Source organism: Cebus imitator, unplaced genomic scaffold, assembly GCF_001604975.1.
Source record: "Cebus imitator isolate Cc_AM_T3 unplaced genomic scaffold, Cebus_imitator-1.0 Scaffold8, whole genome shotgun sequence".
NCBI lineage: Eukaryota > Metazoa > Chordata > Mammalia > Primates > Cebidae > Cebus > Cebus imitator.
In genome coordinates, this window is record NW_016107323.1 from 8,929,204 (window position 1) to 8,946,162 (window position 16,959).

At 38.9% G+C, this 16,959-nt stretch overlaps 1 protein-coding gene and 1 long non-coding RNA gene across 9 annotated transcripts in view; one reads left to right on the forward strand and one right to left on the reverse strand.

Moving 5' to 3' along the window:
* Positions 1–4,422, forward strand: part of LOC119473322 — a 13,721-nt gene extending 9,299 nt beyond the window's left edge. The window contains exon 3 of the long non-coding RNA XR_005202525.1: positions 4,411–4,422. This is a non-coding gene — a long non-coding RNA (uncharacterized LOC119473322). The remainder of the gene's footprint in view (positions 1–4,410) is intronic.
* Positions 4,423–9,992: 5,570 nt separating this feature from the next.
* Positions 9,993–16,959, reverse strand: part of TMEM116 (transmembrane protein 116) — a 93,231-nt gene continuing 86,264 nt past the window's right edge. For all 8 annotated transcript variants that reach the window (XM_017542767.2, XM_017542814.2, XM_037743641.1 and 5 more), the window contains 6 exons: positions 16,339–16,388; positions 15,347–15,430; positions 14,871–15,009; positions 12,535–12,679; positions 11,254–11,327; positions 9,993–10,525 (listed from right to left, as the gene is read on the reverse strand). In XM_017542767.2, the coding sequence (XP_017398256.1) occupies positions 10,319–10,525; positions 11,254–11,327; positions 12,535–12,679; positions 14,871–15,009; positions 15,347–15,430; positions 16,339–16,388 (699 nt within the window). In that variant the 3' untranslated portion in view covers positions 9,993–10,318. The remainder of the gene's footprint in view (positions 10,526–11,253; positions 11,328–12,534; positions 12,680–14,870; positions 15,010–15,346; positions 15,431–16,338; positions 16,389–16,959) is intronic.

A 16,959-nucleotide genomic window follows, 5' to 3' on the forward strand; every position in this document is an offset into this window, starting at 1 on the left:
AAAAAAAAAAAAAAAAAAAAGAGAGAGAATGGAATTCAAATTAATTAACCTCAGCCTCCTGAGTCCTGGGATTACAGGGGCCTGCAACCATGCCTGGCTAATTTTTTTGTATTTTTAGTAGAGATATCTGATTTATTAAGAGTCTATGGCCGGGGGCAGGGGCTCACGCCTGTAATCCCAGAATTTTGGGAGGCTGAGGAGGGTGGATCATTTGAGATCAGGAGTTTCAGACCAGCCTGGCCAAATGGTAAAACCCTGTCTCTACTAAAAACACAAAAATTAGTTGGGTGTGGTGATGCACGCCTGTAATCCCAGCTACTTGGGAGGTGGAGGCAGGATAATAGGTTGAACCTGGGAGGTGGAGGTTGCAGTGAGTTGATATTGTACCACTGCAATCCAGTCTGGGTGACAGAGCAAGACTCTGTCTCACAAATAAAACAAAACAAAACAAAACAAAACAGGAGTTGTGCTTTTGAGCCCGAGGTGTGCCTATCACGAGAGGCCAGGAGTTTAACAGCCTGGCCAGCACCGTGAAACCCTGTCTCTACTAAAAATAAAAAAAAATCACTGGTGGTGGTGTTTCGTGCCTGTAATCCCACCTATTTGGGAGACTAAGGCATGAGGACTGCTTGAATCTGGGAGGCGGAGGTTGCAATGGGCTGAGATTGTGCACTCCAACCTAGGCAAGAGTAAGACTCTGTCTCAAAAAAATAAAGAAAAAAAGAAAGGTGGGGGTGGAGGTGCTTTTTTCAGAGGCTAGGAGAGTCATGTTCCTAGAAGTCAAGACCTGGATTACTTAAGAGAATAGGGCTTATCCTACAAGCCACAGGGGAGAAAAGAACAGTTTATTTGTTATTTTTTTAAAAAAGAAATAAAAATCTCTGGATAGAGGAAGGACCTTAGAGTATACTCAAATGGAACAATGAGATAATTTTGACACTAGTGTAAAGGCCTGCTCCCTTAGGTTTAAAATCCTGTTAGGGAAGCTATAAAAACTCCCAAGATAGATTTGGGAGTTTGGATATAGAAGTGGTTTATGTTGAAAGCAGTGGAGAATTAACAAGTTATACCTGGCCAGGTGTGGTGGCTCATTCCTGTAGTCCCAGCACTTTGGAAGGCTGAGGCGGGAAGATCTCTTGAGCCCAGGAATTCAAGACCAGCCTAGGCAACTTGGTGAAACCTCACCACTACAAAAAAAAAAAAAAACCACCAGAAATGTTATACCCACTCCCACCTCCACTAAGACAACATGGAAGGTCGCTGATAATTGAAGATATTTATGGAACACTTCGTTCACCAAAAACAGAATACACATTCTTCCCAGGCTCATATGATACATTCCCTAAGACCACATTCTGGGTCATAAAATAAATACAGCTTAGCAAAATTTAAAAAATATAAGTCATACAAAGTATGCTCCTAGACCACAATGAAATTATTTCTGAAAAAAAATTTATTAATTATACACTTAAAAATGCTGAAGATAGTAAATCGGATATTTTTATTTCAATTTAAAATATAAAAAATAAATTTCATAAAAAAGTAATTATATTAGAAGTCAGTAACAGAGAGATAGCTGGAAAATCCTAAAATATCTAGAGATGAAACAACATACTTCTAAATAACACATGGATCAGTCAGGCATGGTGGCTCATGCCTGTAATCCCAGAACTTTGGGAGGCCAAGGGGGTGAAACTGCTTGAGCCCAGGAGTTCAAGACCAGGCTGGGCAACACAGGGAGACCCCATATCTACAAAAAAATTAAAAATTAGCTGAGCATGATGGTATGTGCCTGTGGTCCCAGCTACTCAGGAGGCTGAGAGAAGAGGATCACTCCAGCCTGAGCAACAGAGTGAGACCATCTCAGAAATAATAAACAAACAAATAAATAATGCATGGGTCAAAGAAGTCTCAAGAGAAATTTTAAAGTATTTTGAATTAAATTGAAATGCAACTCATCAAAATTTTGTGAGATGCAGTGAAAGCAATACTTCAATGAAATTTATAGCACTGAATTAACATATTAGGAAAGAACATCTAAAATCAATAATCTTAGCTTCAATTTAGGAAACTAGAGAAAGAAAAGCAATATAAACCTAAAGCAAATAGAAGAAAAGAGATACAAAAATAAAAGCTGGAATCGATAAAACTGAAAATACGAAATCTATTGAGAAAAGCGATGAAAGCAAAGTATGCTTCTTTGGAAAAAATAAATATAATTGATAAACATCTAGACAAAGTAACCAAGAAAAAACTAGAAAAGACATAAATTGCTAATATCAGAAATGAAACAGGGGCCATCACTACTGATCCCATAAATATTAAAACAATAATAAATATTAGGAATACTTCCATGACCACAAATTTGATGAGAAGAAATGGACCAATTCCTAGAAAGGCACAATCTGTTAAAGCTCACACAAAAATAAACAGATCATCTTAGTACAGCCTGTATCTATTTAAAAATTGAATAATTAGTAACTTTCAAAAAAGAAAAGCACCAGGCCTAGATGGAGGTTCACTGGTGAATTCTACCAAACATTTAAGAAGTGACAGCAATTATTTACAATCTCCTTCAGAAAACAGAAACTAAGAGAACATTTCCTAAATCATTCTGTGAAACCAGCATTACCCTAATACTAAAACCTGATAAATAAATTAAAAAACAAACAAACAAAAAACCCGATAAAGACATTACAAGAAAGCAAAACTACAGACCATATCTTTTATGAACATGGATGAAAAAATTGTCAATAAAATATTAGCAAACTGAATCAATATATAAAAAGAATTACACACCATAACCAAGTAGGATTTATTGTAGGTATACAAGGCTGGTTCAGCATTCAAAATCAATTAATCTATTATATCAATAGGCTAAAGAAGAAAAATCATAATAATATCAGTAGATACAGAAAAAGCATTTGACAAAATTGACACATATTCATAATAACACCTCTCAGCAAACTAGCAATAGAGAGGAGCTTGATAAAAAAAAATCAACTTGATAAAAAAAAATCTCTCTATAAAAAAACCTATAGCTAACATCATACTTAATGGTGAGAAACTGCATGCATTCTACTAAGATTGGGAATAAGGGAAGGATGACCCCTTTCAATACTTCTATTCAACTTTGTACTGAAGTCCTAGCTAACATCGTAAGACAAGAAAAGGAAATAAAAGGCAAACAGATTGAGACTGAAGAAACAAAACTATCTTTGCTTAAAGATGACATAATTATCTAGATAGAAAAATCCCAAAGAATAAGCAAAAACAAAAAAGAAAACACCCTTCTGGAACTAAGATGTGATTATAGCAAGGTTGCAGGTTATGGTCATGAAGTTAATATAAAAAAATCAATCACTTTCCTATATACTAGCAATAAACAAGTAAAACTGTGAAATTATAACCATAATACCATTTACATTATTTCCTGTTTATGGTTAGGAAAATTCAATATTGTTAAGATGTCAGTTCTTCCCAACTTGATCTACAGATTCAAGGCAATCACAATCCAAAGCCAAGCAAATTATTTTGTGAACACAAACTGAATCTAAAGTTTATATGGAAATCACAAACCAACACAATACTGAAGAAACATGAAGTTGAAGGACTGACACTATCTGACTTCAAAATTAACTATAAAGCTATAGTAATTAAGACAGTGTGATCTTCGTGTTAAGAGTGGACAAATTTATCAATAAAATAGAATACAGAATCCAGGAACAGACCCACACAAATACAGTCAGTCAAGTGATCTCTGACAAATGGGCAAAGGAAATTTAATGGAGAAAAGATAGTCTTTTCAACAAATGGTGCTGCAACAATTAGACATCCACATTAAAAAAAAAAAAAAAAAAGGATTCTAGACACAGACCTTACTCCTTACACAAAAATTGACTCAGAATGAATCATATACTAAAACGTAAAATGCAAAGTTATAAAACTCCCAGGCTGGAATGCAGTGCACCATCTCAACTCTGCAACCCAACCTCTGCCTCCCAGGTTCAAGCGATCCTCCTACCTCAGCCTCCTGGGTAGCTAGGGCAACAAGTGCAGACCACAACACTCAGCTAATTTTTTGTATTTTGGGTACAGATGGGGTTTTGCCATATTGCCCAGACTGGTCTTGAACTCCTGAGCTCAAGCAATCCGCCTGCTTCGGCCTTCCAAGTGCTGCGATTACAGGCATGAGCCATCACGCCTGGCCAAAGAGACAATACCAAAATCATGTTCCATGAAAGAAATAATAAGTTGAACTTCAATAACATTTTAAAAATCGGCTCTGTCAAAGACACTGTTAAGAGAATGAAAGGACAAGCAATAGACTGAGAGAAAATATTTTGAAAATACATACATGATAAAAGATTTGTAACTAAAATACACAAAGAACTCTTAAAACTCAATAAGAAAACAATCCAATTTTAAAAGGGGCAAAAGATCTGACCAGACATCTTACCAAAAACATACAGATGGCAAATATGCACATGAAAACATTCTCAATATCATATGACATTAGAGAATTGCAAAATGAGGCTGGGCGAGGTGGCTCACACCTGTAATCACAGCACTTTGGGAGGCTGAGACAGGTAGATCATGAGGTCAGGAGATCAAGACCATTCTGGCTAACATGGTAAAACCCCTTCTCTACTAAAAAAAACAAAAAATTAGCCAGGCATGGTGGCACTTGCCTGTAGTCCCAGCTACTCAGGAGGCTGAGGCAGGAGAATCACTTGAACCCAGGAGCCGGAGGTTGCAGTGAGCCAAGATTGCGCCACTGCACTGCAGCCTGGGCGACAGAGCAACACTCCATCTCAAAAAACAAAACAAAACAAAACAAAAGATATCTATTAAAATGTCTAAAACACAAAACACTGACAATACTAAAAGCTGGCTAGAATGTGGAGCATTAGGAACTCTAATCCACTGAACAATGGTATAGCCACTTTGGAAGACAGTTTAGCAGTTTACAATGTTAAACATAGGCTTACCATATGATCCAGCAATCATGCCCTAGGTATTTACTCAAAAACTTATGTACACATAAAACCTGTATACAAATGCTGATAGCAGCTTTATTCATAATGGCCAAACACTGGAAAATGCCCTTCAGTTGGCAAGATTTGCTTTCAGAGGTGAGTGGATAAACATACTGTGGTACATCCAGAGTAAAATGTAATTCAGTGATAAAAAGAAATGATAAAAAAAAAAGACATGGAGGAAGCTTAAATGCATATTGTCAACTAAAAGAAGACAGCTTGAAAAGGTTATATACTGTATGCTAAATATATGTCATTTAGAAAACACAAAACTATAGAGAAAGTCAGGGGTTTGGAGAGAAAGAGGGCGAGATAAATAGGTGGAACACAAGGGATTTTTAGGGCAGTGAAACTATTCTGTACAACAAGGCAATGGTGGCTACATGACATTATACATTTGTAAAAACTCATACAACTATATAACACAAAGAGTGAGCCCTAAACTGTGGACTTCAGTTTATAATAATGTATCAGTACTGGTTTATCAATTGTAACAAATCCACCACATTAATGAGATATGCTAATAATAGGATAAATCTTCCCTGGAGGTAGAGGAGATACATGGGAACACTGTAAAACCAGCTCAATTTTTCTTTTCTTTTCTTTTCTTTTTTTTGAGACAGAGTCTCATTTTGGTACCCAGGCTGGAATGCAATGGTGCAATCATAGCTCACTGTAACCTCAAACTCCTATGCTCCAGTAATCCTCCTGCCTCAGCCTCCTTGAGTAGCTAGGACCACAGGCACATGCTACCATGCCTGGCGAATTTTTTAAGTTTTTGTAGAGACAGGGTCTTGTTATGTTTCCCAAGCTAGTCTCAAACTCCTGGCCTCAAGTAATCCATCGACTTCAGCCTCCTGAAGTGCTGGAATTATAGGTGTGAGTCACCACGCCTAGCCTTGGAATAGTTTTTCATCCAGGAATCCTGAGATGGGGTGTCTGAGAATGGGGGAAAAAATCTCTTTATTAAAAAATAGTCATCCTAGAAACTGGATGATATTCAGAGAACTAGAAGAAAAAGGAGAAAAGGTGGCCTATGTGTTAATATGAGAAAATGGAATATTATTAAATATGAAGCAAAATTAAGGATTGTTAGTCAAAAACTTCCCTATCTGTACACATAAAAATGGAAAATAGAGCTCGGGCCTGCCTTTTATATAGGATCACTGTTACTATAATGGAGAGTCAACAGGTGACCTGGATTCTTTTGTGACTGTCAGCACTTACTCAGTGCCAAAGGGAATTTTGACTCCATGGCACTGTCTTTGACATCAAGCCTATAAATACCTCAAACAAATTTAAACATATGGGTTACAGCATATCTTGAAATCAGGTTTCAGAGCAGAACAGAACCCAGAGAACACATGCCCCATATATGGCTGCTTTCCAAATATGTAGAAATGTTTATTGTGGTTGACAATAAGTAGTTACAAATGGAATAATATAATGTGACCAACATTACACAGATGGTAACAGATGTCCACACGCTGGCCAAGTGGTACAATAGGGAGCTAAATAGTACTTGCTGGTTAGATATATGGACTAGTTAGAAGATATAGACAGAAAGAAAGCTAGTGCAAACGTCCCTGAATCTGCAGAAAACATTTCAAATTTTTAACTGCTGGAGAGACCGGCTGGATCCCTCTGAGAAAGGTGAAACATGTTGTTACTCATATGATCATTGGTCGAAATCCTGGAAAGTACCAGGGCTATGCATTTCTCAGTGGTATCTGTAGAGCTACGAATACAGTGAGTGTTGAATCTTTCTTTCATGAAGATAAAGCCCACTTTGCAGCTCTCATGGCTCATGAGCTTGGCCACAACTTGGAAACGAAACATGACTACATGGCCTAAAAGTGTAATGGCCAGAACCTCTGTACCTGTACTATGCATTAATTTATTACTATAGATATGGGCTTCAGCAACTGAAGCTTCCACTGCTTCCATTCATTTTTGCATAGGCTCAGAGAGGACTGCCTGTTTAATAAACTTGAGCACCAAAGCTCCTTTGGAAAGCCATATTGTGGGAAATAGATAGTGATGAAGGAGAAGAATGCAAGTGTGGCAATGTTCTTCATTGTGAAAGGGATCACTGTTGTCTGCCCTCACAATGGCTGAAGAAGGGTTCAGATTGTGCATTTGGATTCTGTTGTAGACACTGCAAATTTCTAAAAGCAACCACACCCTGCTGCTTCAGTGTAGGTGAATACGACCTCTGAGAGCACTTTGATGGCACCTCTGAGTGGTGCCACACAGATATATACAAGCATAGTAGCCCTTGCAAAGAACAAGGTTATTGTTACCAGGGCCAGTGCAGAAGCCTAGAGAATCAGTGCATTAAAATCTCTGGAAAGGGCACACGAGCTGCTTGGAAATTATCATTATCAAGGGGGATAGGTTTGGAAACTGGCAGTGAGTCTAAAGGATTGTCTAAAGTTTTTGGCAAGTACAAAGCCAAACGTGTAAGATGTGAGAAACTGCTATGTGAAAACATCTAAAGATACCACATGCTGAAAAACATCACTTACCCATTTTCCCATGCAGGACATGTGGTGTTGGAGTACAGACAGGTCTGATGGGAGGGAGGTAAAGGATGGAACCCCATGTGGTCCACAAAAGATCTGTATCAATCAATCCTGCTTAGGTACCACAGTACTCCACTATGACTACAACCTGGTCAAGTGTCATAGGAAGGTTGTTTATAACAATTTTAAGAACTGGCACTTGTCTACAGCTATACCCCTACCACATGAGAATTTAAGGATTAGGAGGCAGTCTAACAGTGGCCCAGCTCCACATATCTCCTCTGACTCTCAGTATCACAAAAAGCTGATAATCCTAATTTGAGTCTTGCATAGCTGCTTATTACTTCTCATTCCTACTATCTTTTTGTTTGCTTACATCCGTAGACAATCTAAGACACTATCAATACAAAAAAAAATCACTGGAACAGCAAAATGAACAAACCTGAAAAACATTTGTTAATTACTTTCTGGTAATAAGGCCAAATATGAAGTGATACTGAAAGGACCTTTTAAGAACTGGAGCTGGACTTCTGGTCAACGCATGAGTGCAGTGGCTCATGCCTGTAATCCCAGCACTTTGGGAGGCCGAGGTGGGTGGATCACCTGAGGTCAGGCGTTTGAGACCAGCCTGACCAACATGGTGAAAAACCGGTCTCTACTAAAATACTACAAAAATTAGCCAGGCGTGGTAGTGGGCGCCTGTAGTCCCAGCTACTCGGGAGGCCAAGGTAGGAGAATTGCTTGAACCCGGGAGGTGGAGGTTGCAGTGAGCCAAGATCACGCCACTGCACTATACCCGGGGTGACAGAGCAAGACTCTGTCTCAAAAAAAAAAAAAAAAATTGGATTTCTTAGTTCTGGTGTCCCTTAGGGACTATGGATATAGGAACTCTTTCGTGCCTCCATCTATTTTTCTATATGCTGACTGCTTATTCGTTTTTAAAATAAAAGAAGTTAATGCAGCTTCCTAGGTGAGGCAGTCTTTTTTGTTTTGTGCTATCCTGAAATCAGGTCTCAGGATCTTTGGGACAATGAGAAGCCTCAAGATATGATCTTGACAGAGTAAGAGCAGGTTACCCTCCATAACTTCCATGAAGTCCATGGTCCAAAACTGAAAGAGCTATCATTGAGCTCCCTGATATTTCTTTCTTTCTTTTTTTGAGATGGTGTTTCACTCTTGTTGCCCAGGTTGGAGTGCAATGGTGCGATCTTGGCTCACCACAACCTCTGCCTCCTGGGTTCAAGCGATTCTCCTGCCTCAGCCTTCTGAGGAGCTGGGATTACAGGCATGTACCACCATACCCAGCTAATTTTGTATTTTTAGTAGAGACAGGGTTTCTCCATGTTGGTCAGGCTGGTCTCAAACACCCAACCTCAGGTGATCCACCCACCTTGGCCTCCCAAAGTGCTGGGATTATAGGTGTGAGTCACTGTGCCCAGCCCCTGACATTTCTATAGAGAGCTCTTTTGGAAAGATCTCTGTAACTTACTTTTCATAACATCCTGTCTAATCTTCCGTTATAATACTCTCAGTCAATTTCCCCAATTTTAAAGATTTTGCCTCAGACATACTAAGATCATTTATCAGGTGAGAAGAAGACCACCTTTGTAATCATCAGATTAGTAGGTCTAGATGTTTTGATTAATTATCATTCCAGTCACCTTGTCCATTTGGCTTTCCCTTTGTCTTGGCATCATACTATATGATGCTCTGGACTCAGGTTGGCCTTGTTCACAACTTAGCTGGAGAGACCAAATATCACTGCTACATGATTCAAGAGGAAGAAACAGATTCCTACCCCTGAATGAAACTCTGCAGTCTTTTTTTTCTTTTCCAAAAAATTTAAATTTTACCTATAAGTCACTTATTTGCTTGTTCACCCATTTATCCTATAAACATGTATTTAGCACTTAACGATTAGGCTGAACGATGTGAAATTGATATTAGACCATTTTCACCTAGAAAAATGGCAAGTTGTTCACATCGTTCAATCTAACTTTATTCATTGATAAATTGAACACAATGAAACCAACCTTGGACTTCTGCTTGTAAATGCAAGTTAACAGTTATTGATTTCTAGATTTTTTTTTAGTTTCTATTTCTCTTAAATCTTATTGTCCCTGTAATGTCAAAAGATTAGCCTTAGTATTTTAGAGTGGCGTGATCCCTATTGTTCAAGTCCTAGAACAGAACTGAACGTAATGAGACTTAGATATGGTGGGTCTAAAGGTCCCACTATCACTTATTTGATAGTAGTTGTCCTTGTTTCTTATTAGTTTCCAAAACTCTTCACAGAATAAAAACCCAGGATTTTTGTGTCCAACTTTAGAGAGAGTAACAGCAATGGCAAGACCTGAGTTAGTTGTTGCATACCCCTACCCTGACTTCCCCTGCAACCATGGAGTAGAAAGCCTTGAAATGACACATATAAATAATAATCTGAAATTTATTTTTTCTAGAAGAGACTTAGACAAATCTAATCTATATCAAGGTAACATGAGTCTATCTCTGAGATGAAAAGTGTCTTCCTCTCCCTGGACAGAGGAGACTTTAAAGATCACTAGTGAATCTGGGAATAACTGGAGAGATACTACCAATTCATTTAGAATGACTACTAACAATAGCACTATATTTCCTTTCAGTTCTGCAGTTCAGAGCATAGTTAGAAAAGATTTAAGATGTCCTTTCCCAAAATTCTTTCCAATCCATTAGTGTAGAATAACTCCAGTTCCTGGATGTTCCAATATTGTAGTTTCAAAGAATGGTGGAAGTACTGGTAGGAAAAGTAAGGGTGGATTCCAGTGACTTTAAGCCCCTGCTATAGAATCTCTTCTGTGAGCATAATAACGGTGTCTGGGTATCTGCATCACGCTGAGCCTCCTGCTTTAGTTGGTGGAATTTGTGCTGTGTCCAGCCATATACTCCACAGTTGAGTAGACCCTGGGATGTTGCCGTTAGAGCCTGGAGGAGATGAAGGGGTGATGCAGCCCATGCTTCAGGTTTTCAGAGATCCAGGGAATAATTCCTACTTCCCTTATTCATAAAGCATTGTTATACTGTCTCTATCTCAAACATAAAGATCTGACATCAGTTTTTAAAATATTTTTTCTAGTTCATCCTGAACTCACTCTCTAAACTACACTATCATGGATGACAGAGAGTTGGTCATATTTCTTAATATATACATAGGAACAATGAAGTAGCTTCAATGCCTCTCCTTATTGCCTCATTTCCCAGAGTAGCCTTGAGAAAACTATCTCATCAGAATAGTCAGTAAAGAAAAAAAAAAGAGAGGATTATTCTATCCCCTCCCCACCATTCACCAAGAATAGTTCATTTATCCCATTCAATTTACTCTGGATGGGAGAGAACCATGTCACTATCAATGTTTCATAAGAACATGCCTGGCAGATCTTATTTTTGCTGTCCATTCCTTAAAAACACATCAGTAAAATAAAATTGACCAGAGATATATATGCTCTGGATGTGTGGCAGTACTTTTACATCATCTACTTCGACTTTGAGAAAATTTTCACATTCTTCATAACTGAGTGTAAATAATACATTTTCTCTTTTGCAATGTAGAAATAAATACTCTGAGGGAAAAAACTGTGCTTATCGAGTAAAGGTAATATGAGAAAATAGGATGAGGGTGTAAGAACAGAGATAATGAATGTTGAAGGTGTTACCTGGAGAACATAAAGAGCCATGTGAAGCTTGGTGTCCTGTGGCTTAGTCAGCTTTATGATCATCAGAATGACAGCTGTAAATACACAAAGTGTAGACCTTCTTGTCAGTCCTGACTGCCTGAAGTATCAGGTTCCTCCATACACATGCCTGAGCATTATCAGCATGGAAACAACAGGCATAATAAAATCCATCAGTGAGGTTAACCTGTTATGCGAACCAATGGGTCTTAGGCCTCCAACTTCTAGTCTTTAATAATAAAACTTTGTAGATTATAGTGTAGTAATGGATATACTATAAGAAGGTAATAATTTACACTTCCTATCAATTCAGATTTTCCCAAGCTTTTTCATAAAAATTATCCAATCTGGCCAGGCGTAATCCCAGCACTTTGGGAGGCCAAGGCGGGCGGATCACCTGAAGTCAGGAGTTTGAGACCAGCCTGGCCAACCTGGCAGAAACCCCCTCTCTACTAAAAATGCAAAAATTAGGCTGGGTGTGGTGGCTCACGCCAATAATCCCAGCACTTTGGGAGGACGAGGAGGGTGGATCACAGGTCAGGAGTTCTAGACCAGCCTGGTCAATACGGTGAAACCCTGTCTCTACTATAATTTTGTAAAAAATACAAAAATTAGCCAGGCATGGTGGCTACTCAGGAGGCTGAGGCAGGAGAATCTCTGGAACCCAGGAAGTGGAAATTGCAGTGAGCCGAGATCATGTTACTGCACTCCATCCTGGTGACAGAGTGAGATTCTGTCTTAAAAAAAAAAAAATACATACACACACACACACACGAAGAAAACAAAATTAGCCAAGCATGGTGGCATGTGCCTGTAATCTCAGCTACTTGGGAGGCTGAGGCAGGAGAACTGCTTGAACCTGGGAGGTGGAGGTTGTAGTGAGCCAAGATTGCAAAACTGCACTCCAGCCTGGGCAATAAAGTGAGACTCTGTCTCAAAAAAAAAAAAAAAAATTATCCAATCTGATCCTCACTATAACCTTATATAGTAGGAGGTGCAGGTGTTAGTATCTCCAAGTCTCTCACGATATTTCTTCCTTTTATATCATTGTGCATCTCATGTTTAATTCTCTTAATTTCTAAAACATAAGAAGCAAAAGGAGTTAAGGAGGTTGGTAAAAACTGGAAATATGGATAGGGACCATGCAAATTTTACAAGCAGAATAGGAATTTGCAGCCATCCTTCTTGGTGAGACCACTTTGATTGATCAGAATCTAATAACTGCCCTCTTCACTGCCCATCTTTTCTCATTAAGATACCTACCTGGGCCCCAGCAGCAAAAGAAGGCCACTGGGTAGAAGCGCACTCTCTGGTCCATAATGTGAATCACTGCCCACTGTTCACTCCCCAGAAAGCCAGATGACTTCACAAACTTCTTATACAATGTCTGGGCTTGGATAAGTAAGACCTAAACATAAGTATAGCAGTGAGCAGTTAATTTAAAGCTTAATAAAATGCCCCAGGTCTATCTTCCTATCATTTTAAAAAGATTATTCTCTTAGAATCTCACAACAGGAATGACCCCATTCTCTTATTTTTACTTTCTGAGATCAGGCTTTTTCTGAGAAAAAATTACCTTAAGAGTAAACTTGGCCAGGCATGGTAGCTCACGCCTGTAATCTCAGCACTTTGGGAGGCTGAGGTGAGCAGATCACGAGGTCAGGAGTTTGAGACCAGCCTGACCAACATGGTGAAACCCTGTCTCTACCAAAAAATACAAAAATTAGCTAGGCATGGTGGCTCATGCCTGTAATCCCAGCTACTTGGGAGGCTGAGGTAGGAAAATTGCTTGAACTGGGATGCGGGAGGTGGAGGTTACAGTGAGCAGTGATAGCGCCATTGCACTCCAGCCTGGGACACAGACAGAGCAAGACCCCATCTCAAAAATAAAAAAAAAAAATACAAAAATTAGCCAGGCATGGTGGCAAGTGCCTGTAATCCCAACTACTCAGGAGGCTGAGGCAAAAGAATCACTTGAACCCGGGAGGGGAAGGTTGTTTTTTCTACTTTCAGCTGTCTGAATAAGGTTTAGCTCATGAAACAAATATAAATCGGTTCAAAATTCCAATGCGGTTTTTTTGCAGAAAATAAATTAGATAACACTCGTGGTAACAAATCTGACTCTTTTTCTCTAATCCAGATCTACTCTCTAAGTTAATAACCTCATTACTTAATCAAGTTCAGCCATGTACACAGTCTTCTTTCCCTACATAAGCATCAAAAGGAGACGAGTTTGAGAATACTTACGCCTAAAAGAATCAGTTCACCATCTGCTGATTTTTAAATAATCTAGAATGCTAATTCTGAGTATTACACTGAAACCTGGGCTATTCTAAAGAAGCAATCAGGAATCTGCAGGGTGCCAAGGTCTGGGACCTGTTTCTCTTGGTAGTTCCAAATATAAACCATCAAACCCATTTTGATATGAACTAGTCATTGTGTACTGTTTGCAAAGCTGCTGATTTGAACTGAGCCATCTTGTTCGTGTGTGTTTAAGAGAATTTTTTTATTTTTGAGACAGAGTCTCCTTTGTTGCCCGGGCTGGAGTGGTGCAATCTCAGCTCACTGCAATCTCCATCTCCTGGGTTCAAGCGATTCTCATGCCTCAGCCTCTTGAGTAGCTGGGACTGTATGTGTGTGCCACTATGCCTGGCTAATTTTTGTATTTTTAGTAGAAATGGGGTTTCACCATGTTGGCCAGACTGGTTTCGAATTCCTGGCCTCAAGTGATCTGCCCGCTTTGGCCTCCCAAAGTGCTGGGATTACAGGTGCAAACCACTGTGCCCAGCCAAACTCCATCTCTATAACTTATGTCTGAGTTGTCAAAGGAAATTCCCCATTACTCTATCTGGTACACAAGTATTAGTGGGATACATTTGATCTGCAAGTAGATACCTTATAATTCTTGAACTGGAATATGAAAAGAGGAGAAAACGATACTGAAAAATAGATATGGCAAATACAAATGGATATTTGCTCATTTACTGCTTTTGCATGAGGCAGTTACGTAACTTACTATCCTCTGGCTAATTATTATAATTGTACATCATCCTGATGATATCAAATGAGTATTTGATAACTTCATGAGCCACTTAGCACTTTAGCCCCAGTTAGACATAGCATAAATACAAATTTATGGCCAAATGAAGAGTTTAAAAAAGAAAATTATTTTATTATTTGGAAAATTAAATCGAAGCATATGTTCTATATTCCAGAGTGTCATCCTGTCTATATAAAGAATATATGTTATGCCCTAAGTGCATGCAGAAAAAAAAAAAAAAGAACAACAACAAAAAAAGAATATATGTGACACATAAGAGTTTTCTGGCCAGAGGGGATTGATGAAGCCTATATTAGTTGTAGAGCGGGCATATTTTCACCTAATGAATACAAGCTCTTTTCTTTCTCTCCTCATCTGATTTAGAGAAGTCCAAAAATCTGTGGCAGTGATTATATGTCGAGATCTCCTAGCTACTTTTTTAGTTCTAGAACAACAAGAAGTGCCTCTCTGCCCCATCTTTCCCAGGTCCTGGGAATATTGGCCCATTCCCCCCTCACTTCCCCTTCTCTCCACAAAGGAAGGTAGGGTGGTACCATACCATAATCGTAAGGAGGCTGAGTACAAAGCTGCCCAGGAAAATGGTGATACCATAAAAATAAAGTATGCCACAGACAGATGTGTTGGAAGAAGGTAGGAGTTCAGCCATGGATGATGGTGGTGAGTGCATCAGGATACACCTAGGAAGAAAATTAACAAACAGGAGTACTACTACAGATGTAAAAAAAAAAAAAAAAAAGCTGCTCACCAAGAGTTAATAAGCATGTCATTTTACTTATCATTTTGCTAACTCTTGCCTATAATACCTTGTCACTCTCCCATAGACACATTATCTTGCCATTTTGTGTTACACTTTTACTTTTGTATTTTTACCCTTTACTACATCTTGTTCCGTAGCCCATTTCTAATATAAGCACTTTGGTCAGAATGTATGTAGAAAGTCTTTTTCCAGCTCTTATTTATAGAAACAAATAGGTATAGTCTGCCATGAAAATCATACATTTAGTTCTTACTTACTTGTGGCTCTGGCTGAAGTTTTGGAAACATTCACTAGTATTGCCCAGACAGAATACAGGTGTCATCAATAGCAGAGGTATCAGGCTGGGAGGGGAAAAAAGTATCACCCTAATATCCAGTCTTTTTCATGCCCTTCCTCCTTTGCAGAATATTCTCCTGCTCTTCCCTCAATTATATTATCCCACCAATCGCCACAAATAACACATTTTATTTCTTCAAGAAAAATACCTCAAATACCTTTGGTATTCCTTCTTTTCCAGGTCCTAGGGAAGTACAATGCAGTGGGGAATTAATTTTATACCTAGATTAGTGAATCCTACCATACAGATAATCTCTGGGAGCTGTATGGTCAGATAAAAATCCAAGTGGGTCAAAGTGAAAGGAAAATCTGCGAAGGAGTTCTGTGTGCAGTCTGTTTTACTTTCTGTGCTGACCAGGAATAATCTCATTCTCATCGGCCCCTTCTTGGGAGCTTTTCCAAAGCTTAGCTTTAAATAGCCAGCTCTTTATCCAACTAAATACAACCAGCTCCCTGTAAGAGGAAAAGATCCAGGAACAAAAGTCACAAAAGTCTAAAACCAACTCTGATATGGCCACCACTTTAGGTGAGATCCAAACCATTTCTGGACTCTATAATCCTAACACTCTTACCCAATGTTATAAAGTAGATGAGATCCTGAAGGTTGTCTATTACAACTCTTTATGATATAGAAAAAAGAGTAAGTGATCCAAAGACCAAAGAAATTTTGTTCAAGGTCACACAGAATTGATGGCAGAATTGGAGCTAACACCCAAATCTATAACATCAACTACTTTTCTATTCAATGTGGAAAAATGGAACCAATTAACATATATTTGTTGCTTCTAAGTTAGGCTCTGTGAGGACTTAGGAGTGACAACGGAAATAAAGGGCATTGTCCTATTTGTTCCCATCTGAACACCAGGATAATGAGAGTCTACACCTTGCTAAGAAGTAAAGAAAAAAATCTTACCTTGAGAAAATGAGGGCCATTTGACCAACTCGACAAGTATAATCTATCACCTGTGAAAAGAATAAATGTGAGAAATGTCTTAAGACATTATCAATCATATAATAATATATACCAAGTCAGTTAACACTCTAGAACAAAAAGATTTCCAAAAGCCAGCTTTTTCCTGTCAAGCAATATTTGCTATAAAATTCATCTAATAGATAGAGTAGTTCCTTATTAGCACTGTATATAATAGAATTTTATCTCTATTACTACATTCTAAAAAGTACAACAATACAAAAAACCCACAAAGAAAGCCTGCAGGAAGTAGCCTAATATGGAATTTGGGTACTCAAACCAATTCTCTTAAGAATAAAGGCATAGGCCAGGCATGGTGGCTCACACCTGTAATCCCAGCACTTTGGGAGGCCGAGGCGAGTGGATCATGAGGTCAAGAGATTGAGACCATCCTGGACAACATGGTGAAACCCTGTCTCTACCAAAAAATACAAAAACTAGCTGGGCATGGTGGTGCGCGCCTGTAGTCCCAGCTACTTGGGAGGCTGAGGCAGGAGAATTGTTTGAACCTGGGAGGGGGAGGTTGCAGTGAGCTGAGATCGCACCACTGCACTCCAGCCTGGC